This window comes from Vombatus ursinus, unplaced genomic scaffold, assembly GCF_900497805.2.
Source record: "Vombatus ursinus unplaced genomic scaffold, bare-nosed wombat genome assembly UNPS02014171.1, whole genome shotgun sequence".
In the NCBI taxonomy this organism is placed as follows: domain Eukaryota; kingdom Metazoa; phylum Chordata; class Mammalia; order Diprotodontia; family Vombatidae; genus Vombatus; species Vombatus ursinus.
The window spans coordinates 4,311,003-4,335,480 of record NW_020953949.1 but is presented as its reverse complement, the minus strand read 5'-3'; the positions used below and the strand labels follow the sequence as shown (position 1 = coordinate 4,335,480).

General features: G+C 37.1%; 1 protein-coding gene across 2 annotated transcripts in view; it reads right to left on the bottom strand.

The window, feature by feature from the left end:
• The window catches only part of CREBBP (CREB binding protein), a 159,046-nt gene that overhangs the window by 116,120 nt on the left and 18,448 nt on the right, over positions 1–24,478 (bottom strand). For both annotated transcript variants that reach the window (XM_027859678.1, XM_027859679.1), the window contains exon 2: positions 14,165–14,877. In XM_027859678.1, the coding sequence (XP_027715479.1) occupies positions 14,165–14,877 (713 nt within the window). The remainder of the gene's footprint in view (positions 1–14,164; positions 14,878–24,478) is intronic.

Sequence of the window (24,478 nt, the reverse complement as noted above, 5' to 3'; positions counted from 1 at the left end):
CACCTCAAATCAAATTTTAGAGTGGAAGAGCCAACAAATAATGAGCATTGTTTCAGACAAAGACAACTCAGGAAGTATAGAGGAGAAGTCTATGACACTCGGGTGGGGACTGGCTTGGAGATCACAGCAGCAGTTTCAGGAGCTCTCAAACCAAAGCAATAAGGGGATCCGTAAGCCGGTCAGAAAGAGGTTATAAGGGAACCCAGCCATAGCACTGTGTGCAGGGTGCTATTTGGAAATCCGATTGACTATATCCGCTTCTGGCTCACAGTTACAGGGAAGAGAGTTCAAGAGTCAGTCAAGAGGAAGTATAGTCTCTGAGGAACAGTAAAACTTGCTGTCACACAAGGGATCGGGGCCTTGAGAAGGAATACTGCTCACAGCTTCAAGGAATCAGGACCCCTTTCTGGATAAGGACCAGAGTGCAGACCAAGAGAATAGGGAACACATCTCTCTTCAAATCACATCAGTTTGGAGCACTGAAAACTTCCAAACCCCAGAATTAGCTCTGAAAAAAGTAGTGCAAAAAAGCCTGAAGCTTGGGACACTCCCCAACCCACACACCAAAAAGAGAACTAAACTTTAATATTAAGTTCAAAGTCAAAAAGCAGGCTGAAAAATAATGAAACAACAAAAAAAGAACCTGACCATAAAAAGCTACTACAGTGGCAGGAAGATCAAGACACTAACTCAGAAGACAACTAAGTCAAGACAACTACAAGGTAAGGCCTCAAAGGGGAAAAAAAATGTGAACTGGATTCAAGCCCAACAAAAATTCCTGGAAGAGCTAAAATCATTTTAAAAATCAGTTAAGAGTGGTGGAAGAAAAACTGGGAAAAGAGATTAGGGTGATTCAATAAAATTATTGAATTAATTATTTAAAATTGGCAAAAGAGGCATCAAAATATCACTTAAAACAGAGAACTAGCCAAATGGTAAAAGAGAACAAAAGAACTCCTTAAAAAATAGGATTGGCAATACTACTTCTAAGGCTGTATTCCAAAGAGATCATCAACATGGGAAAAAGACCCACATGTACAAAAATATTTATGGCAGCTACTTTTTTTGTTGGCAAAGAATTGGAAATTGAGGGGACGCCCATCAATTGGGGAATGGTTGAACAAGTTGTGGTATGTGAACGTAATGGAATACTATTGTGCTATAAGAAATGATGAGCAGGCAAACTTCAGAAAAACCTGGAAAAACTTACATGAACTGATGCTGAGTGAAGTGAGCAGAACCAGGAGAGCATTGTACAACAGTAACAGCCACACTGTGTAATGACTGACTTTGGCAGACTTAGCTCTTCTTAGCAACGCAAGGATCTAGGACAACTCCAAAACACTCAGGATGGAAAATGCTATCCACATCCAAAGAAAGAACTATGGAGTCTGAATGCAGATGGAAGAATACTATTTGTTCTCTCTTTTGTTTTTTTTTCCTCTTCTTTCTCGTGATTCCTCCCATTCATTCCAATTCTTTACAACATGATTAGTGTGAAAATATATTTAATAGGAATGTATATGTAGAGCCTGTATCAGACTGAACACTATCTTAAGGAGGAAGGTGGGGAGGGAGGGAGAGAAAATTTAAAAATAAAAAGTTGATGGAAGTGTTTGTTGAAAACTAAAAATAAATTTTTTTTTAAATGGAAAAAAAAGAATGTATATGTGGAGCCTATATCAGATTGCACACTATCTTGGGGAGGAGGAAGGTGAAGGAGGGGGAGAAAATTTAAAACTCAAAAACTTAGAGAAGTAAATGTTGAAAACTAAATATAATTTTTTTTTTTTAAAAAAAAGCAAAATTGGACAAAGGAAAGAGTAAAATCTCACTGGAGAAAACTAATTCCTTAAAAATTAGAATAGACAGAGCTCTAGCCTTGGAGTCAGGAAGACCTAAGTTCAAATCCAGCTTCAGATACTTGACACTTACTAGCTGTGTAACTCTGGGCAAGTCACTTATCTCTGACTGCCTAAGCAAAAAAACAAACAAAAAAAAAATTAGAACTGGGCAACTGGAAGCTAATGACTTCATGAGAATTCAAGAAGCAATAAAGCTTCTCAAGGGAGGAGGGGATGGAAGAAAATGTAAAATATATTACTGTAAAAAAAGAACTGAGCAGGAAACTATCACTCAATAATTAATCAAACACAGGAAAACCATGACCAATAAAAAAAAAAGATCTTAGACATTACATTTCAAAAAATTGTAAGGGAAGACTGCTTTAGTATTCTGGAAACAGAGAGTAAAACAGAAATTTTTAAAATGTACTGATTACTTCCTGAAAGAGATTCCAACACTCCCAGGAATATTATATTCAAATATTGTGAAGCCACAGTAAGAATCACTTAAGACTTACCAGTTATCATGTTAAAGGAGTGAGGGCCTTGGATTATGATATTTCATAAGGTAAAAGAGCTAGGATTATAATCAAGAATCACCTACCTACCAAAACTAAGTATAATTCTTCAGGGGAAAAAAATTCAGTGAAACAGAGGACTTCCAAAAGTTCCTAATGAAAGACAAACATCTATAACGGGGATAAGCTAAATGTCTTCTCAATTATCCCTTTATCAGGAGTAAAGCAATGATGTCCATTACACCACTATTATTCAACATTCTATTAGAAACGCTATCTATAGTAATAAGATAAGAAAAAGAAATTGAAGGAATAAAAATAGACAAGGAAGCAAAAATATCACTCTTTGAAGATGATATGATTAGAGACCTCTAAAGAAACAACCAAATAACTAGTTTAAATAATTAACAACTTTTAGTGGGGCAGCTAGGTGGCACAGTGGATAGAGCACTGTCTCTGGAGTCAGGAGGACCTGAGTTCAAATCTGGCCTCAGACACATAACACTCACTAGCTGCTAAGTGATTCTGGGCAAGTCACTTATAATCCCAATTGCCTCACCAAAGAACAAACAAACAAAATAATTAACAACTGTTAGCAAAGTTGTAGGATATAAAATAAACTCATACATATCATTAGCATTTTTATATGGTAGCAACATAACATAAGAGAATTCCATTTAAAATAACTTAATAATGTATAAAATACTTGGGAGTCTACCTGCCGAGACAAACTCAAGATCTACAGGAGCAAAATTACAAAACACTTTTCACACAAATAAAGACAGATCTAAACAAATGGAGAAACATAAACTGCTCATGGGTAGGCCAAGCCAATATAACAAAAAATATAACAACTCTGAGGTTATCACCTCACCTGTATCAAACTGGCCAACATAACAGAAAAACAAAATAATAAATGCTGGAAGAGATGTGGAAAAGTAGGTACATTAATGCACTGTTGGTGGAGTTGTGAGCTGGCCCAACCAATCTGGAAAACACTTTGGAACTACACCCAAAGGGCTATAAAACTATGCATACTCTTTGACCCAGCAATACTACTTACAAGGTCTGTATCCTAAAGAGATTGAAGAAAAATGAAAGGATCTATATGTACAAAAATATTTGTAACAGCTCTTTTTATAGTGGCAAAAAATTGGAAATCCAGGGGCTGCCCATCAACTAAAGAATGACTGTGGTATATGATTGTGCTTAGAAAGTTATTGTGCTATATGATGAGCAAGTTGGTCTGAGAAAACTTATATGAACTCATGTAAACTGAAATGAACAGAATCAGAAGAACACCGTATACTGTAACAGCAATAGTATGATGATCAACTGTGAAAGACTTAGCTTTTCCAAACAATATGACAATTCCAAGTGACCCATGATGAAAAGTGCTATCTACCTCCACAGAGAGAACTGATGAACTCTAAACGCAGATTGAAGCATACAGTTTTTACTTTATGTTTCTTGCTTTTTATTGTTCTGTTTTGCTTTTTTTGCAACATGGCTAATACGGAAATGTTTTGCATGACTTCACATGTATAACTGATATCTTACTGCTTGTCTTCTCAATGCACCAGAGGAGAGGCAGGAGGAAGGGAAAGAAAATTTGGAACTCAAAAATTTTTTAAACGAATGCTATAAAATAATTTAAAAGGGGTGTGTGTGTGTGTGTGTGTGTGTGTGTGTGTGTGTGAGAGAGAGAGACAGACAGAGAGAGAGAGAATGAGAATGAACTCTGGCTGCGCAACCCTGGGCAAAACATTTAACCTCCTTGATAATTAATTTCCTCATTTTTAAAAAGAGGAAGGATTGGGCCTTCTAAGGTCCCTTCTAGCTCCAAATTTATGTATGATCTAAAGATCTTTCTTCGTAAAAAGCGGCAAGACAGGTTTTCTTAACTTGGGGTCCAGGGACTTTTTTTTTTTAATTATTCTGATAGCTGCATTTCAATATAACTGGTTTCCTCTGTAATTCTAGGCATTTCATTTCATATTTTTAAAACATTCCGTAAGGTCACCTGTTACTGGACTGCCCCAACACAAAAGTTTAAGAACCCTTGCTCTACACAGCCTCTCTTTATACTCAAACACAGCCTTTTTAACACCAACTAATATTCTCTAAAGTTAATAGTTAACATTGTTACTAAATAGTCCTAAATTTTAACTTTTAATGAGCTACAATGATACAAGGTTACCAAATAATGTCTTTTTCTTGTTAGTCCTCAGTCCAATGACATCACTCTCAGAAGACAACAAACACATGAGGCTGGTACTTCCCACCAAGATTGACTGCCTCCAAAAAACAGTCCAATTTCCACAACCCTTTCAACAAAAACCCTCAAGATAGCACCAAACCAAGTAATAATGAAAAAATCAAACTACATCCAACACAAAAATAAAGAAAAAGTTAATCAGATATCCATTAGGAACAGGATAGGGAGCTTGTCTGAAAAGCCAGTGCCACTGCAAGCAAAAAAAAAAAGCTTCCCAGGATGACTAGAACTTAGCCAGAGAGACCAGCACCCTTTAAGGCTCTCTATACAGAGGGAGCATGGGCAGAAGACTTTTCTGAGAATGCCCCAGGATATCAGAAACCCATAGTGTAGCAGAAGCAAACTGTAGGTCAGAGATGCCAAGCCCAGTCTGAGACACCCAGGAAAGTATTCTGAAATGACATAGACAATTCAGCATTCTGAATGTCAAGTATCGAATGGGTCCTAAATCCCAGCAAAGCTCTTAGCACTGACACTCCTCTCTACCCTCCCCCTCTAAGCAGAGGTCAGTACAGAACCCAGGTGATCCAGGTTGAGACCAAGCAAGGCTACCACCTCACCCCAAAGCACAGCAGAAGGCACTTGCCAGCCATGGCACAAAGCTCTAATTATGAAACTAAGGCTGGAGATATATAAGCCAAAGAAGCAGACAGTAACCATTAAAAAAAAAAAACCAACAAAACTATAGATCCAGGAATGTCTAAAAATCCAACACAGCCAGAGGTACTAATGCCATAACAACTGCAAGCACAGACTGAAAGAAGTAAATGGATTTCCCATAAGGACTACATGACTACTTAGAAGAAATAAAGAGGAAAAAAAAGAAAAAAAAAAGAAATAAAGAGGGGGGAAAAAGTGAATTAAAAGCTCTGAAAGTATTGGAAGGAAATTCAATGAAACAGAAAGTGATAAACCTTTAACCAACAAGAGATGCCCCAAAATTAGACTAGACCTAAAAGAAATCAGAATCTCCATGAACCCAGCAAGGAATATCAGAAAATCAAAAGATGTGAATAATATAAGAATAAGCAATGGCTAAACAAATTGTGGCACATGATAATATGATGGCACATATGAAGAATACAAAGAAGAATAAAGAGTACATATAGAAAGATCTGCATTAACTGATGCAGTGAAGTGCATAAAGCCAAAAAAAGGCAATATACGTAACTACAACAATGCAAATGGAAAGAACCACCCAAAAACTCAAAAGTAAATGCTACAAAACTATAAAAAACAAACACAGCTCCAAATGAAAAATGAGAAGACACTCCCTTATCCCTCTGCAGAAGCAGGAGGTCCATGAATATGGTACACTGCACATATCCTCCCATTTTGCTGATGTACTGATCAGTTAAGCATATTTCTCCTCTTTTTTTATTGTCTTAAAATTTTTTTATTATATGAAATGAGCCTCTGCATGGAGGAAAAGAAGGGATACTAGTAGAAATTGTGGTCATATTAAAAAAAAATTCAAAAGACAGCAATAAAAATTTATTTTTATTTTTAAAAATTGACCAAGACAACAAGTCAAGGAGAGATAATTTAACCATCAATGAACTTGTTGAAAACCATGATCAAAAAACAAAACAAAAACAAAAAACCTCGGACACTATTTCAAGAAATGTAAACTGCTCAGACATATTAGAACCAAAGTGCAAGGTGAAGAAAGGAAAACTCTACCCTTCATCTTCTGAAAGAAACTCCAAAAGGAAAAGTACTTGGAATGCCACAACCACAATCAAGAGCTCTCACGTAGGGGGGAAGGCAGAGGGTGGAGCTAAGACATGGGAGTAAAAGCACTGACTTGCTTGAGCTCTCCCCTAAACGCCTCCAAATACCTGTAAAAAATGACTCCAAACAAATTCTACAGCAGCAGAACCCACAAAAAGACAGAGTGAAACAAATTTCTAGCCCAAAACAACCTGAACAATTGATAGGAAATGTCTGTTGTACCAGACTGGGAGAGGAGCACAGTTCAGCATGGGCCACCCAGGCAAAGACTGGGCCAGAGGAAAACCTGAACAGGCCTTAGGGGACTCAATCATGAGCAGCTGTGGTGGTTTCCAGACTTCTCAACCCACAAACACCAATAACAACTTAGAAGGTCAGTGGGAAAGGTCTGTAAAACTGGGTGAGAGAGGAGAGCGGTCCAGCCCTGGCCCTAGTACAGCTCCAGGGCAGCAGCCACAGAGGCAGTGGTTGCTTCAGGAGCTCTCTGCCCACAGAAGGTGGGGGGATCAAGCAGCTGATCAGATGGGGATTTCAGGGATCTCTGCTAGGTCTGAGATGGAATTCTCCTGCTTTGCTAGTGCTTGGATCTGGGTCCCAGTCTCGGGTGGTGGTCCTGGGGTGAGAAGCACTGGAAAAGTAGAGCTTGTGGAGGTGGACAGGGAATCCTCCTCACAGTCCCAAGGCAGAAAAGAGTACTTGTGGTCACTCATAGATCACAGCATAGGCCAAGAAAGGACTAAACACCTCTTCTTTGATCATACCACCTTGGAAGAACTGAAATCAAAATAAACAAAAAATTTTCAAACAGAATTGGATGGGGGGGAGGTGTGGGGGGTGTCAGCTTGATGGCGCAGTAGATAGAGCACTGGCCCTGTAGTCAGGAGGACCTGAGCTCAAATCCAGCCTCAGACATTTGACACTTATTAGCTGTGTGACCTTGGGCAAGTCACTTAACCCCGATTGCCTCACCAAAAAAAAAGGGAACAAAAAGCAGAATTGTCCAAATGGAAAAGGAAGGCCAAAAAGCTCATGACTATGAAAAATAAAGAAATTATAAAACAAAACCAAAAGAATGAAAAAAATTGAAGACAATGTGAAATATCTCATTAGAAAAAACAACTGATCTGGAAAAAAGATCCAGGAGAGATAATTTAAAAATTATTGGACTACCTGAAAGCCATGATCAAAAAAAGAGCCTACACATCATCTTTCAAGAAATTATCAAGGAAAAACTGCCCTGACATTCTAGAACCAGAGGGTAAAAAAGAAATTGAAAGAATCCACCAATCACCTCCTGAAAGAGATCCCAAAAGGAAAACATCATCATACAATATAAACTGGAATTTTTATCCAGTGACAAATATTTTTACTCCCCAGAAACATTCAATTTATATATTCAAATATATGCTCTTAGAATGCTCTCGACTCTTTCCTAATTAGACCACTGAGTACAAGTACAGGAACACTTAGTTACCATTAAGAAAAGGGAAACGACAATTTTGTGAAAGCATACTACTTTCAATTCAATTAAATAAACATTTACTTGGCAACTAGTACACATATGGTAGTATATGCTATGTACTGGGAATACAAATACCAAAAAAACAAAAACAAAAAAACAGTCCCTGCCCTCAAGAAGTTTGCATTCTCCTAGTGGATATAAGTATGCTAATAAGTAAATATAAATTATTTTCAAGAGGGAGAGTATGCTAACAACTGAATGATCAAGAATGTACCTCTAAAACAGTTTCTTCTATAGTAAAGATTTCCCTTATCCTTCAGCTGGTCCTGATAAGGCACAATCAAGGTGCTACACCATTCTGGTTATCATGCTTTGCATATTCTTCTGCTAATCACTGTACTTTATAAAATGTGGCAAATACCTGTTTCATGTAACTTAAATCTTGGCAACGGAGGCACTATAGTTTAACAATTTACAAGTGGCTGCCTTTATTGGAAAAATTCTCATGACAACGCCTCTTATTTCTGACAGTTAGCTACCTAATATTTTTTATAACTTCTATTCTATGGCATTTACCCTAACCAAGTTTTCCTCCTCCTCCTCAGCATATAATTTACACCTTCAAAAAATGAGCAAAAATAACAAAGGACTCTAAAAGGCAAAGTGAATTGTAAATCAAATCTGCCTGTGCCAGAAAAATCAAACCAAAAATGTTAAATACTGTAGAAAATTGTATTATCAGAGATTATGATGATCACCATGGGTGCCAGTGATCTCATTCTCCAAAGAGCGCCACAGAATGATCAAGTGGTGCAGTGGAAAGAGGGCTGGTTTTCAAGTCAAGAGTGCCTAGGTTTGGTTTGAATATGTCACTTATTCCACATCTGCTTCTTCACTATAAAGTTAGGAAATTAGACTACCAACTTCGCAGGTACTTTCCAGCTCTAAATCAATAAACCATTTAATGTAGCCTCTTATTTTAAAGATAAGGAATTAGTCAATCAGAATTAATGAATATCAAATATCTACTACATAGCAACTATTGTTACGTGACGTAAGAAACAAAGACAAAAATTAACTAGTACCTATCCTGAAGATACTGCCTGAGGTAGTGAGGTGATGCAGATAGACAGCTGGGCTTTTAGTCAGAAAGATGAGTTCAGGCTCAGACACTTAATAGCTGTGTAACTTTGGGTAAGTCACTTAATTTCTATTTGCCTCAGTTTCCTCCTCTGTAAAACAGGGAGTAAACAGCACTTAACTCCCAGAGTTGTTGTGAAGATCAAATGAGATAGTATCCATAAAAAGCTTAGCACAGTGCCTGGTGCAAAGATGGTACTATATAAATGCTAGCTATTGTTATTATTATTGTTGTCAATAATAACAATAATGTGAGGCATAGCTAGGACAAAGACAGGTCTGAGACAGTGTTTTTTTCCTTTCCAACATGCTATATCCCCACCCAGAAAAGAGTCTGTCAAGTTTGCTAAGTTTGGCTAAAATTATTCAGGCTGAATATCAACATTTCAAATTGAAAGCCAATTAGTGGATTTCTGAATTTTGTATGAACCAGGAATTTAAATTTTTTAATATATTTAATATATTATGTATTTTGATAACTATTTCAATATATCTGATTTCCTTTGTAATCTATGTATTAAATTTTATTCATGTGAAAACATTCTGAGAAGGGGTCACTAGCCTTCATCAGACTGCCAAAGGGGTCCATGACACCAAAAAAGCTTAAGAACCCTTGAAAAAATTAAATGCAGAGCAGGCTCAATATTTAAAAGTTACTCCAAGTGTGACTAAAATGAATATATCCTTTGACCCAAAGTTCCACTTCTAGGAAAATATCATAAGGAGATCTATGACAAAAAAAGGGGTACCATACCACCCCAAAATATTTATAGCAGTACACTGTGTTATAGAAAAGAACTGGAATCAAAGTAAATACTGTTTAGTTAGGGAATGGCTAAACAAATCTTGGCACATGAATGTAGTAATAAGAGTATTACTTAATATACACAAGGACTACAACAATGTAAATGGAGAGAACAATAATAATATAACAATCAAAACTGAATGCTGAGAAATTACAATGATCAAGTTAGTGTCAAAGAAGTGATATGAAAAAGCACCTTTCCTCCCACCCCTTTCTTTGAAGAAATAAAGGACCACCTGAACAAGATGCTGCATATAACATCAGACTTATTTCACAGGCTAGTTAGTTTTAATGTACAAGGCACTCACCACAGTGTTTGGCAAATAAGTAAGCTTTGTAATTGTTAGTTAGTATTGGTATTACTTTCTTTCTCTTTTTTCTTCATTATAAGAACATAAATAATTTAAAAACAAAAGGTCAACAAAAATTTATTTTTGAAAAATATTATCTGTAATTCTTTTCTAAAAATTAAAGATGCTTAGAGAAACTTTAGAATCACTACCTAACCTGTTTCGTAACAGGTAAATTTAAAATCATTTCAGCCAACTGCTTCCCACAGGTTGTGCTGAATATCCAGACAGGTTTAACAAGTGATGCATGCCAAATTGTATGCAGAGTTTAGGGATGACCCAAAGCTAGGCCTATTAAGTAGAACGGTCTGCTCTCAAACCTGGAAGTTGTATGGATAATCCTAACAGCAGTGTATATTAAGAATGGAGCTGGCCTAGAAATTCCTGTTCAGGCTGAACACACACAATGGAAAGACTGCAAAGGAAAAATAAAATGCTACAAAGTGGGGTATATAAGATGACTTAGATTTTAATCATGGCTTTATCACTTGCCTATGTGTTACCACTGGCAAGTAATCACACCCCTCTAGGGCCTCAGTTTTCTTCTCTGTAAAATGAGGGGGCTGGACCAGATCATGAGTTTTTAACCTGAAATCTTTGAGTGTTGATGGGGGAAAATTATATCTTTACTTTCACTAACTTCTAACTAAAATTTAGCATTTCTTCCAATTATTTAAATTGTTCTAAGATGGGAAATCTATAGGTTACTAAACTGCCTAAGCTAACGGGTCCATGATATCCCAAAAAAAGATTAAGAATCCCTGTACTAGATGATACTTAAGGTCCTTTATAGCTTTATATCTGTGACCATGTGAACCCCTTCTCTTGTCTATATAGCAGTGGTATCCAATGTCAAGGCTGATTTGTCTACTTTCACATAGGATACTCCCACATTCACTGGGCAGTTAAAACTTAATCACAATTCAGGCTGCACATTTAAAATTCCCTACTTCCCTCCACCCCCATCAATCCATTACCAGCTACCCCCTCCCCCTCAAGTAGTAAAAGAGTAACAGCTGATACAATATCCTTTTTTGAGGTGGAGTGAGGGGTGGGACAGAGTGAATAGAAAAGGATAAACAAGCACATATGAATTTTAATATGCATCAAAGACCTCATAACAATAACTTTTCACTAAAACTTATACCTCTTCTGAATTTCCCTGTTTCTATAGAGGGTACCACCATCCTTCCAGTCATTCACTTTCTTCAAAATCTTGGTATTATTCCCAATTTATTATCCCATACACACAACTAATTGTTAAGTCTTGATTCTACCTCCATAATACTGATCATAAAGATCACCTTCTCTCCATTCAACAATCACCATCCTCACTCAGTTCCTCATCACCTTTCCCCTGAAGTATTATAATGGCTTCCTAACTGACTCAAGTCTTTTATCCTCCACACAGGTGCCACAGTGAATTTCCTCAAGCGTAGGTTTTACCATATAGTCACTACTCTACTTACATTCCAACTAGCTCCCTAATGACTCCAGGATCAGATATCAATTTATCTTTATCATCCTTCTTAATTCCCATTTTTTGTTCTATAACATTTGTAATTTCTATACACACATATAATTATGAATACAATGGGGCAGCTAGGTGGCGCAGTGGATAAAGCACGGACCCTGCAGTCAGGAGGACCTGAGTTCAAATCTGGCCTCAGACCAAACACTTGACACTTACTAGCTGTGTGACCTTGGGCAAGTCACTTAACCCCAACTGCCTAAAAAAAATAATAATAATAATTATTATTATTATTATGACTACAGTAGTATATGTATATAAATAAGTAAATAAATACACATTGGGGGTGGGCGTTCAAAAATTCTTTACTGTAGGAGTAATCAAAAAAGCTTGAAAACTGCTGCATTAGAGAGCTCACCATTTCAAACATTTTTATGTTTTTGGCTTTTGCAAAAAGATTCTCAACAATACAAGACTAAACCTTGTGGTACATGAATTTAAGGGAGGTAAGCAAAGTCAGGAAAACAATATATACAAGGACTACAATAATGTAAATGCAAATAACAACCACCACAAAACAACTAAAATTATAAAGAAAAAGCTTGGCTACAAAGAAGACATGAGAAGACATCTCCTCCAGCTCCTCTGCAGAGATTTGGATCCATTTGGTGTCACTGGATATACATAAAGCTAGGTACCAATTAGTACAAATAATCAAAATCCCATGAAGTGGGAACATTATTCAAAACCATACTGCATGTTTCCATTGGTAACTAACATGGTAAGCAATAATCATACTTTACATCATTTAAACTTTGCATAGTGAGAATTTTAATGCAGGCAAAGACTACACCACTGGATTCATTACTCTCACGAATATGGACCTAGCTGTTCTGTCAGACACTATATATAGTGCTATACGTTGGCATTTTCTCATCTTTACTCAGTGTTCCTTTATGTCTGTAACGCCCTCCCTTCTCTCTGGCTGAATTCCTACCTATCCTTTCAAGTCTAACTGAAATGTGGCATTGGGCAGATTAAAAGGACCCTTGATTTCCTCATGTGTAAAATGAGGGAATTAAGACTAGATGATCTGTAAGGTCCCTTCTAGCTTTAAATTCTAAAAAATATGACTTTCTCCATTCTTCATGAAGTCTTCTGGAATCCCCTCATGTCAATGACATCCTCCAAATCTCGCACAGAAACCTTAGTGTAGCATAGCAGAGAGAGAGTCAGCGAGCGAGCGCTGCCTTGAGATCCAGGAAGACCTGGGATCAAGTCCCGTCTCTAATGTATACCTGGCTGGACATATACCCTGGACAAGTTACTTAACTTCATCACGCTCTAGGCCAGGGATGTCAAACTCAAACAGAAAGGGACAATGACTTACAAAGAAGCATATTGACTTAGAAAGTCACGAATTAACATCATTTATGTACGTACTTTTATTTATTTTGTTAAATATTTCCCAATTGCATTTCAATCTGATTAAGGTCACACTTGGGAGTTTTTTGGGTCACAATGCAAAGGTTTTCACCAAGTTTGACACCTTTGCTCCAGGCAACTCTCTAAATACAATTTGAGAGAAGGTATTGGCTTGCATTGGTAGAGGGAATTTCTGTATTACTCATCAGTGAAATCATAGATCCAGATCCTATCCCTCCTCTTATCCCTAACCTCTCAAATTTCAAAACTTTCTAAATCACTTAGGTATAGTCTATTAAAGTTACTTTTGTTTATACCTTTTCTCTCTACAATAAATAAGTTCCAGGAGAGCAGGAACCATGGTCTTAAAGGTTCCTTCTAGGTCTAAATCTATGATCCTACGTATGTCCTACATACACTTTGTTAACTTCCCCTGCACCTATGTGGGTGTTCTGTACAGAGCAGATTCTAAAAAAAATCTTTATTGTATGCTGAATACCTGATTAAATTAACAAGAAAATTTCAAGTACAACATATCAATAACCTGCATTTGGGTGCCCCCGTTAGTCACTGTGCAAGAACAATATTAATATAGTCATATTCAAAACCCACCATAACAGTGCAAAACCCCTACCAGAATACCATTTGACCAATTGCTTATGTCACAAGCTAAATGGTAAACAATCTGAATTGCCACCTGAACCCTAGTAGTTTTAGTTTTTCTGAATCTTCTTAGTATATAGGCTTGCTGATTACTGCATATATATGTATACTATTCCTGTGAAATAGTCTGCAAAAATATTTCTTCAGGGAAAATTGTTTTTTCAAGAAACCAACTAATTGGGGGCAGCTAGGTGGCTCAGCGGATAGCATTCTGGCCATGGAGTCAGAAGGATCTGAGTTCAAATCTGACCTCAGACACATTAACACTTACTAGCTGTGTGACTCTGGGCAAGTCACTTAACCCCCAATGAATGAATGGAAGGAAGGAAGGAAGGAAGGAAGGAAGAAGGGAGAAAGGAAGAAAAAACCAACTAATTAAAAGATTAGGCAGGGTTCCACGATAATGGGCTACCTGTGAATAAGCCATGCTATTAAGTAAAAAGAATCAAAAAATACGTAAAGACATACACTTACCTTTGTCATGGCTCCTGCCTGTGCCGTGTTCAATCCTGCGTGACTGGCCATTTGTGGTGAAACCTGGGTCAGTGTCTCTGCCAGCACACTACCTGCATTCCCTGGCATGGCAGGAGCAGAATACTGCATCCCAGCTCCTCTTCCTCTTCCAGCTGCACCAAGAGATCCATTCATTACCTGCCCCTGGCCTTGCTGGGGCTGATTCATTAAACTATGGCCAGAGTTACTATTAAGAAGGCCTTGGTGCGTCTGATTAAAATTAGCATTCATGCAGATCCCAGGTCCAGTCTGTGATGTAGCAGGGCTGCTAGTCACCAACCCTACTTGTTTTTGTGCTTGAGAGTTCAGTGCTTGTGAAGCAGGGGGTGTAGGTCCAGAGGTGTTAGTGGCCTGCTTTGGCAGGCTTGATGCTGAAGAGTCTCCCTGATTCAGAGGGCTCTTGCCCATGGCACCTAGATTAGCAATATTAGCACTGTTCGGCTGCCCTTGGGCCTGGCTACCAATTCCTTGCTGGACAGGGCTACTGGAGTTCACATTTCCTATTCCTGGGTTTAGACTAGAGCCACTGCCTCCTCTCAAAAGCTCTGAGAGTTGTTTGTGTTTGGAAGCTGCATCTGGAACAAGGTTCCCACTGTTTAAAAGGCTTAATTCTCCACCATTGGGGATCAGCTCATCAGGAAGATCATTTTCTAAGTCAAACAGTGACCCATAATCTAGAAATTAAAGAGAAATAAGTATGAAACACTAAGTAACAATAAATTTCATACAATCATTATGTTTTCCTACAGTTCTTACTCTAGAATCTTTTATTGTAGTTTATGTGTTGGACTGATGAAATATTTCTAAAAAGTTCTGAACAGTGTTTTACATTTTCCAGGCACTCACGTCACCATTTAAAAAAATATACACTTATTGCTTAGTTGCATTTAAACATGTTACATTTCTTGAACTTACTGTTTTTAGACACTTCAGAGATGGTACCCTCCCCTCCAAGCAAAATTTACCCACTCAGGAAACTGAAAATCCCCAAAACAAACATCAGAAAGTACCACAGAGTCATTTCATGTTATAACAAGGAGATTTGTCCTGAGACCTCCCCCATCCTATCCCGTCACCCACCCACAGGCGATCCCAGTTTTCCTTTCACAGGGATCAGAGAGACTGATTAAAAGGATTCAAAGGGAACTTTCCCACTATCTTGGCATAATCTCAACTCTTGGAGTTTTGTTACGTGTATACATACACACATACACATACCCATCACACACACAACTCACCAAAACCAAAAAGTTACTAAGCCTTGTCCTAAATCTTTTTAGACATGAAGATAGCTATAATATTTTAAAATAACTATATAAGAATTAGGCATTCCAAATGTTTAGACCTGCATATTTCATCACAATTACGGCAACATTAAATGTTATTATTTAAAATTCTGATATTTAAAATGCTTTCTTACCCAAAATACTGCACAACAATAACACACTGAGAACCCAGACAATGAAGAATGAAATTTTTTCAGTATCCTAGTTCCCTAACTCACTACCATACTACTCCAATCATTTCCTAAGGCCAAAATTGCTATTAGCTTTATATCTCCTCTTACCTGGAAAGTACAGGCCAAAAACAGTAATGACAAAGAAACAAAACTTTCAGATACTTGCATATTTCTCAAACAATGCCATAACTGTTTTTACTTTTTAATTCACACTTTACCCTAAAAATACTAATGCTATTATTGCAAAGTCTATTTTGATCTAAGAAACACACCTAATACATATTTTTTCACCTGTACTCTCTATCAGAAATAGTGAAGCAATCTAGGACACAACATGCCAATGAGATTTTTTCCAAACATTAGTCCAATGCATTCAATGAGAAAGTACGTCTTGAAATCACAGAAAGCAGAAAATTTCCAAGATTCAGAACGGAAAGCTAGCCCTTGAAATTCCAGGTTGATATTCAATTTGATGTTGCTACACCCAAGTGACTAACATCTGGCTCTAACAGCTAGGACAAAAGGTCTGAATTTTTTCATTCTTACAAAACCTCATTAAAAACAAGATAAAATTTAGAGTCAACAGTGACCTTTTAAAAACCATCATGGAACTTTTGTTTTTTCTGGTAACGCCTGGGTTTAAATATTTTCTGAAATTTCATACTAAAACTTCATCATTCCGTCCTCTTGGAAAGTGAGCCATATCTCCACCTTAAACAGGAAGTTTCTCCCATCTTTTGATCTTGACAGCAGCAAAGTTAGAGAGTTCTGACAAGGTAGTAAGAAGAAAAGTAAACAATGTCAGACAGCATGTGCTCCCCAACTTCATATATAAATGTGGAAAAGTACTCAGTCTTCAAGGACTTATAGAGAGATAAGGAGAGAAAAATGAGCACCAGGACCAAGAATCACAGCTCTACCACTGAAATTCCTATTATACAGAAGGAAACAAGTCTTTCATGAACTGACACACAATGACACCTCATTTTTAGCCTGGTGAACAAATCAACAGCCTACAGATACAGGGAGACTTAGTATCAAAAGGAAGTTTACCTCCATAATACTAGGGGTAAGAGCTATTTTTAATGTTATGAATATTCAAAATCAATTCTAACAAGCCAATAAATTCATTATCTACAGCTAGAAAAACCCAATTTTAAGCACTCTGCAAAGACAATTTCAAGTCATGAAGCTATAAAGGATATGAGAAGCATTTATTAAGTACTTATATGTGCCAGGCATTAACCACTCCAAGCAAGCACACATAGCATATTTAGCAGGCAAACGGTGACTTTGTGCAAATGTGTCTAACCCAAGTGAATGAGTTTGAAAAAACACACACAAAACTCTCATTTCACAGGAAAGATTTTTCATTTTTTGAGAAGTAAACACTCTCTTAAGTTAGTCTAAAAGTTTAGATTAGGACAATCTTTGGAATTAAATTTGGATGAAATAAAGAATTGTTTTCTTAATGTGTGAGTATTTGGCAGAACTGATTCTTTTGGCAAAAGCATACAAATAAACAAAAACTATGAAATTAGTTAATTTCCTGTTTATCGTATTGTCTATTGGCCACAGAATATACTAGGATAATACTGCCCATGCTGGACAACTCTCAAAATCATAAGAACAATTTCAGTAACAGAGTAGTAATACTGACTTGACTTGCTTGGAATCATAGGAAATATTGCCTGTGACTAATAGAAAATTTATAAAACCACTAATATTAATCAAGTGGCTTCTCTAATCAGGTTTGAAACTATTCATCTCAAAAAGGTTCATTTCTGGGGCAGCTAGGTGGCGAAGTGGACAGAGCTCTGGCCTTGGAGTCAGGAGGACCTGAGTTCAAATCCGGCTTCAGACACGTGGCCCTGGGCAAGTCACTTAACCCCACTGCCTCACCAAAAAGCAACAAAAAAAAAAAAAAAAAAAAAAAAAAAAGGGGGTAATTTCTACTTTTTTCTCTTAACACAGAAACACAGAAACTAAAAGATAGAAGATATTGCTACAGAAATACAAAGGTAGATTCTACAGCAACCAGGTATTCCAGTGCCTTAGCAATACTAAGGGAAGCCGTGCTCCACGGGGCCCCAAGGCAGATAACCATCCTGCAACATCCATCTGAAAGGAGCTGAAGAAAGCAAAAGGAAGGAAAGGCCTGGGGTGAGCAGAAAATCTCCAGGAGCCACACTACCCAATCTACACCTAGAGTTCCAGTATTGCTGATTCCAGCCCAACACCTGGTTAAGAACCCTACAACCTCCAACTGCCAGCATTGGAGGTTCCCAGTACACAAAGACATCAACCAGGCCCTAGACACCCAACAAGAAGCTTGGGTCAGTGCCCTCTGCCCCCCAGCAGGAGAGCTCAATCTCTTTAAAGGCCAGGAAATAAGCAAACACCATGAGCAAAAAGAAACATATCATAGATTCTTATTATGGGAAAGAGTGAAGATCAAGGCAGAAATTCTGAAGAGGACAACACTGTCAACAAACTCACACCTGGAACCTCAAAAGGGAATATGAAAAAGCCTTCTTAGAAGAGCTCAAGAAGTATTTTAAAAGTCAAATGATAGAGGTAGAAGAAAAAATTGGAAAAGAAATGAGAGGTATGCAAAAGAGAGTCAATAGCTTGGAAAAGGAAAGACAAAAATTAACTGTCTCTAAAAAACACAATTGGCCAACTGGGAAAAACAAGTACACTGAAGAAAACAAGTCCCTAAAAAATACAATTGGCCAAATGGGGAAGGAGGTACAAAATCTAATAGAAAAAAACAATTTGTTAAAAATTAGAATTAGCAAATGGAAGCTAATGACTCTATGAGATAGCAAGAATCAGTCAAACAAAAACAAAAGAATGAAAAAATAGATGAAAATGTAAAATACCCATTGGTAAAACAACTGACCTGGAAAATAGATCCAGGAGAGACAATTTAAAAATTATTGGTCTACCTGAAAACCACGATGAAAAAAAGAGCCTGGACAGCATCTTTCAGGAAATCAAGGAAAACTGCCTTGAGGTGCTAGAACCAGAGGGTAAAATAGCCATAGAAAGAATCCACTGATCCACTGATCACCTCCTGAAATCCCAAATTGAAAATGCCAAGGAATTAGTAGCCAAATTCCAAAATTACCAGGTTAAAGAAAAAATACGGCAAGCAGCCAGAAAGAAATAATTTAAATATCACGTAACCACAGTCAGGAACATGCAGGACCTTGCAGCTTCTACCTTAAAAGATCAGAGGGCATGGAATATGATATTCCATAAGGCAAAAGAACTTGGATTACAACCAAGGATCAACTACCCAGTGAAAATGATAATCTTTCAGAGGAGGAGATAGATATTCAATGAAATAGGGGACTTCCAAACCTTCCTGAAAAAGACCAGAGCTCAATAGAAAATTTGGTCTTCAAATACAATACTCAAGAGAGACATAAAAAGGTAAAGGGGAAAGAAAGAAACAACATGTTATTAATAAGAGAAAAACTGTTTACATCCCTACAAGGAAAGATAACACTTGTAACCCTTGAGAACTGTATTGTTATTACACCATGTTAAACCAGTATGTATAAAGGGGGTGGGTATAAATAAAGGGGGTGGGTATAAATTGACTTTGATGTAATGATAAAAAAAAAATCTAATCAAGTGGGTTAAATGGATCTAAGTAAGTGGATTAATCTGATCTAAGAAAAAGTACTGAAAGTGAAAGAAGGAGGCAGACAAGGGTAAATTACATTACAGGAAAAGGCACAAAATCTATTAAAGCAGAGGGAAAGAAGGGAGGGAGATAAGCATTGTTTGAACCTTACTCTCAAGGATTTGGCTCAAGAAGGGAATAACATAATCAGTAAGGTACTAATATCGATAGACTTAACCCTTCTCAGCAAAACAAGGATCTAACACATCTCCAAAGGCCTCACGATAGAAAATGCTATCCACATCCAAATAAAGAACTATGGAGTTTGAATGCAGACTGAAGCATACTATTTGCTATTTTTTTCTTCTGTTGTGTTTTGTTTCCTCTTTCTGGTGGTTCCTCCTATTGGTTCTAATTCTTACTTACAACATCACTAATGTGAAAACATGTTTAATAGGAATGTATATATATAGCCTATATCAGATTGTGCGCCCTCTTGGGGAGGGTGGTGGGAAGAAGAGGGAGAAAAATTTTAAACTCAAAAGCATATGGAAGTGATGGCTGATAAATTAATTTTAAAAAAAGAAAAACTATGGAATAAAAATTAAAAAAAAAAGAAATACAAAGGTAGGAAGATGATTTGCATAATAATCAAAAGCATCCAAGGAACCAATGTAAAAACTTTACAGGGGGACAAAAAAATAGATGACTGAAAGAGAGTAGAGAGTCAAAGCCTTTGTTTTCCCTTCACAATTAACAATAACCTCTACTCATCTTGAATCATATTCTTTATATATATTGGGCTTCCCCTCCTCCCCTTTACTGTTTTATTGATAATTTTTCTTTTTTTTTAATCAATGTTACTTCCCAACAACTCCCCCAAGGCACAGAATCCTCCCCTTGCAATACACAAATACAATCAAGCTTCTCTGCCAAGAAGCAAGAGGTAAGTATGCTTCGACACCAGTCCTCCAAAGAAAAAAATGTCACTGCATTACTGAGAGTTCTGAAGTCTTTCAATTTTGTTTTCCTTTACATTATTTACACCAGCCTTCTTCACTAAAGATTGATCTAACAATCCAGCCATAAAATAAGAAATGCTATAGCTACTAGCTACCTTTATTTAGTGGTAGGTCTTAGAGATATAAAAAGAAAAAAATAGTGCCCATCCTCAAGTAGCTTATTATATTCTAATTCTAAGCCAAACTCTGGGCAATTTAAAAACTAATAAATCAACAAGTATTTATTAAACACCTAAGTGCCATGCACTATGCTAAGAACTAGAATACAAAGTAAAGCAAAAACAGTCCTTACTCTCAAAGAGCTCATGGTCTGATGGGGAAAACAACATCCAAACAACTATGTATAAACATGTTATATAGAGGATAAATTGAAAATAATCTCAGAGGGAAGACATTAAGAATAAAGAGGACTAGAAAAGGCTTCTTGCAAAAAGTAGTACTTTAACTAAGACTAACTTGAAGCCAAGAGACAAGGGAAATGAGGAGGGAGAGTTTCAGGCATGCGATAGCATGAAAATGCCCAGGAGTTGAAAAATGAAGTGGAGTAAAGGTATAAGAAGGCTGGAAAGGAAGAAAATGGCCAGGTTATGAAGAGCTTTAAAAGCTGAACCAAGGATTTGCTATCTGATCTTAGAGCCACTGAAGTTTATCAAATAGGGTGATAACACAGTTACCACCTTGCACTTCAGGAAGATCAATTTGACTGCTGAGTAAAGGATGGAGTAGGGGAAGAATTGAGACAGAAGTCCAATCTATTACAGGAAGTCTAAGCTATTACAGAAGCCCAGGTATGGAGATAATAAGAGCCTGTGCCAGAGTAGTGGCAGTGTCAGAGGGCAGAAGGGGGTCTATGCCAGAGATGTTAAGGTAGTACTTGATTAGATGGGGAAACGATAAAGTGAAATGAGTGGAGCCTGGGTGACTGACTGGGAAATGGTCAATGAAAACAAATAATGAAACAAATTCCCTCTTCTCTGTACAGTGGCAGGGGACTACTAGGGTAGAATGTTGTATATACACTGTTATATATGTTACTGCTACACATACTTTGTTATACGAAACTTTATTAAGTGACATTAACTGCTCTTCTTTTTTAAGTGACATTAACTGCTCTTTTTTTTTTTGAGAGTGTTCAATTTGGAAGGATAGGAGTTATTTCCGGAAATGATTATGATGAGAAAAAAAAAGCATTAATAAAAAACTTTTTTGTTGTTAAAAAGGGGGAAGTGCTGTGGTAGGAGTAGTGAGAGATATTTTACAATAGAGACCTGGAGAGTACAGAACACCAGGATTTCAATCTATACTCTGACATATACTAGCTGTGTGGCCATGGGCAAGTAGCTTCCTCCCTCTGTTCTTCAGTATCTTCATCTATAAAATGGGGATGATTTATACTGACATTCTCACACTACGTAACTCACAGTGCTGTTGTGGAAAAAGTGCTTTACAAATTATAGAAGGAAGCCTAGGCTAGTGGTTTAGAGATCTAGAAAGCCATGGGTTCAATTCCCATTTGTGTCAAGGCTGTGATCCTAGGCAAGTAATTTAACATCTCAGTACACCAAGCAACTCTCTGAGACCATAAATTGCAAAATAATAGAAATGTGCACTGACAGAAGAAGTTTCTCCACAGATAAAAGTTTCACAGATATAGATCAAAACAAACATTATAGATATATGAACTTTTAATAAATATAGGAAAACCTTAAATAATGTTGCCAAACCAAGGTCATTGCAGAGTATCAACCACATATCACAGAACTCTGCTATAACAATCATTTATATCATCAGCAAAATGGGGAAAATATATATCTATAGTACCTAACATACAAGGTCGCTGTCAGGTTCAAATGAGAACTATGCAAAGGGCTGTGAAAACTGTAAAGCACTATATATATATATATATATATATGTGTCAGTAGTTATTACTATTATTTTTACTATTAAACTAATTGCCTTGTGCCAACACAGTTTTAGCCAAAATGCTGTTTGATACAATCAATTAATATCAGGTGGGATGTGCATGTATTTTAATCACAGAACATCTGAATTTGGGGATTCTCTAACCATTTTTTCTCCTCCAGTGTGATTCTTTACCAAAGTGTTTCCAGTACTTTTTTCCTTGCCATTTCCTATTTTCCCTTTCCTTTGGTTCTCACTTCTGACCAAAACAGCAAAATGTTACAACACAGACTACTAAGTATTTTTCTTAAGTAATTGTGAAAAGTATCTTTATCTGTCCTGGGAAAGCTAACAACTTCTGATTCCTTAGTAAAATGTAGCTGAAAAATTTAAATTAAGATTATAAAGTACATAGTGTGTACTTCAGTTAGGCAAAACTTCCTTTTCAACAATATGCCTAATTGGTAAGATATGACTCAGGTAAATCCAAAATTGTTCCTTGCAACAAAAAAGTTTACATTGTCACTGGGTTATTTGTAAATGAACTAGATAGAGCCTAGGCATTGTAACCATATCACTCCCTTACTCAAAAAGCTCCAATGGCTCCCCCTTTACCTTCAGAAAAAAAATATAAACTCCTCTGATTTGTATTTAAAATCCTTCAAAAGCCACCTCCCCTTTGTGGAAGTAGTGGTTCACAGTGTGGTCAGGTTTTTTAAAACTGATTTTGCTTACTTTTTCCTCTTCTATTAACAAAAAAATTCCTAAGGGATGGCTCTCTGGAAAAGGGGGAGGAGAAGGAAGATGAGGGAAATGTAGAAAATGGAACAACAATATCAGTAAAAATCTTTTTTAAAGAAATAAAGTCCTTCACAATCCGACCTCAACCTCCTTTTCCAATATTATTGCATGTTACTTCCCCTCCATGGACACTGAAGTCCAGTCAAATTGGTCTTGCTGCTGCTCTTAGGTGGCACTCTCGCTCATCTCTATACCTTTTCATGGCCTATCTCCCATATCTGTTTGTTTTTTTGTTTTTTGTTTTTTAAGCAATTGGGGTTAAGTGACTTGCCCAGGGTCACACAACTAGTAGGTGTCAAGTGTTTGGTCTGAGGCTGGATTTGAACTCAGGTACTCCTGACTTCAGGGCCAGTGCTCTATCCACTGCACCACCTAGCTGCCACTCTATCTCCCATATCTGGAATGAATTCCTCCATCATCTCAATCTCTCAGAATAGTGATACTGAGGAATTTCCCTAAAGGCTGAAGCCCAAACAACATCTTCTACATGTCCCAGCTAATTTGTGCCTTCCTCTGAAATTTATGTAGTATCTATTTTGCATACACCTATATATGTAACATGTCAGTCAACAAGCATTAAGTGCCTACTATGTGCCAAGTACAGAAAATAAAAAGGCCAAAAAACAGTCCCTACTCTCAAGGAGTTCTTAGCCTAATTGGAGTGAGGGTGGGACACAACATGCAAACAACTATGTGCAAACAAGTTATATACAGAATAAATTAGAGATAATCTCAGAGGGAAGGATTAAGGAAGGGTAGGAAAGGCTTCTTGCAGAAGAGGGACATCAACTGAGACTTAAAGACTGAGACTTGCTTTCTAGACTTGGGAGGAAAACAATGTAAACCCTAAGTCTGGAAATGGAACTCAATGAATAGGAAAGGGACCAGTGTCACTAGACTTACACAATACACGGACAGGAATAAGAAGGCTAGAAAGGTAGGAAGGAGTCAGGTTATATAGGACTTTAAAAGCCAAATCAAGGATTTTATATTTGACCCTAGAGGTAATACGGAGTAACCGAAGTTTATTTAAACAGGGTGGCAACATGCATGGTCAGACCTGCATTTTACAAAGATCAATTTAGTACGTTTTCTTCTTTGGCTATAAGCTCCTTTAAAGCATAGACTGTTTTCATTTTTGTTGAGCCTGGCACAAAACAGGTGATCAATAAATCCTTACTGATTGACTGACTGAACAAAAAATACAAGTAAAAACCTCACTAAACAAAATTCTCATAATTTTCTTTTTAAAAATGAAAAACTCCACTAATGTCCTACTCCAATGACTAGATGTAACCTTAATTTGAAGGTTATGGTAACAGATTACAATTTCCGACATGTTTGTTGTCCAAGGACCAGTCGAGCTATGCTGGAAAGTCACTGGATAATAAATTTTTCTACCAAAGCAACTTTTAGAAGTCATCTATACTGAGAGGGGCTGTAGTCTTGTGTTG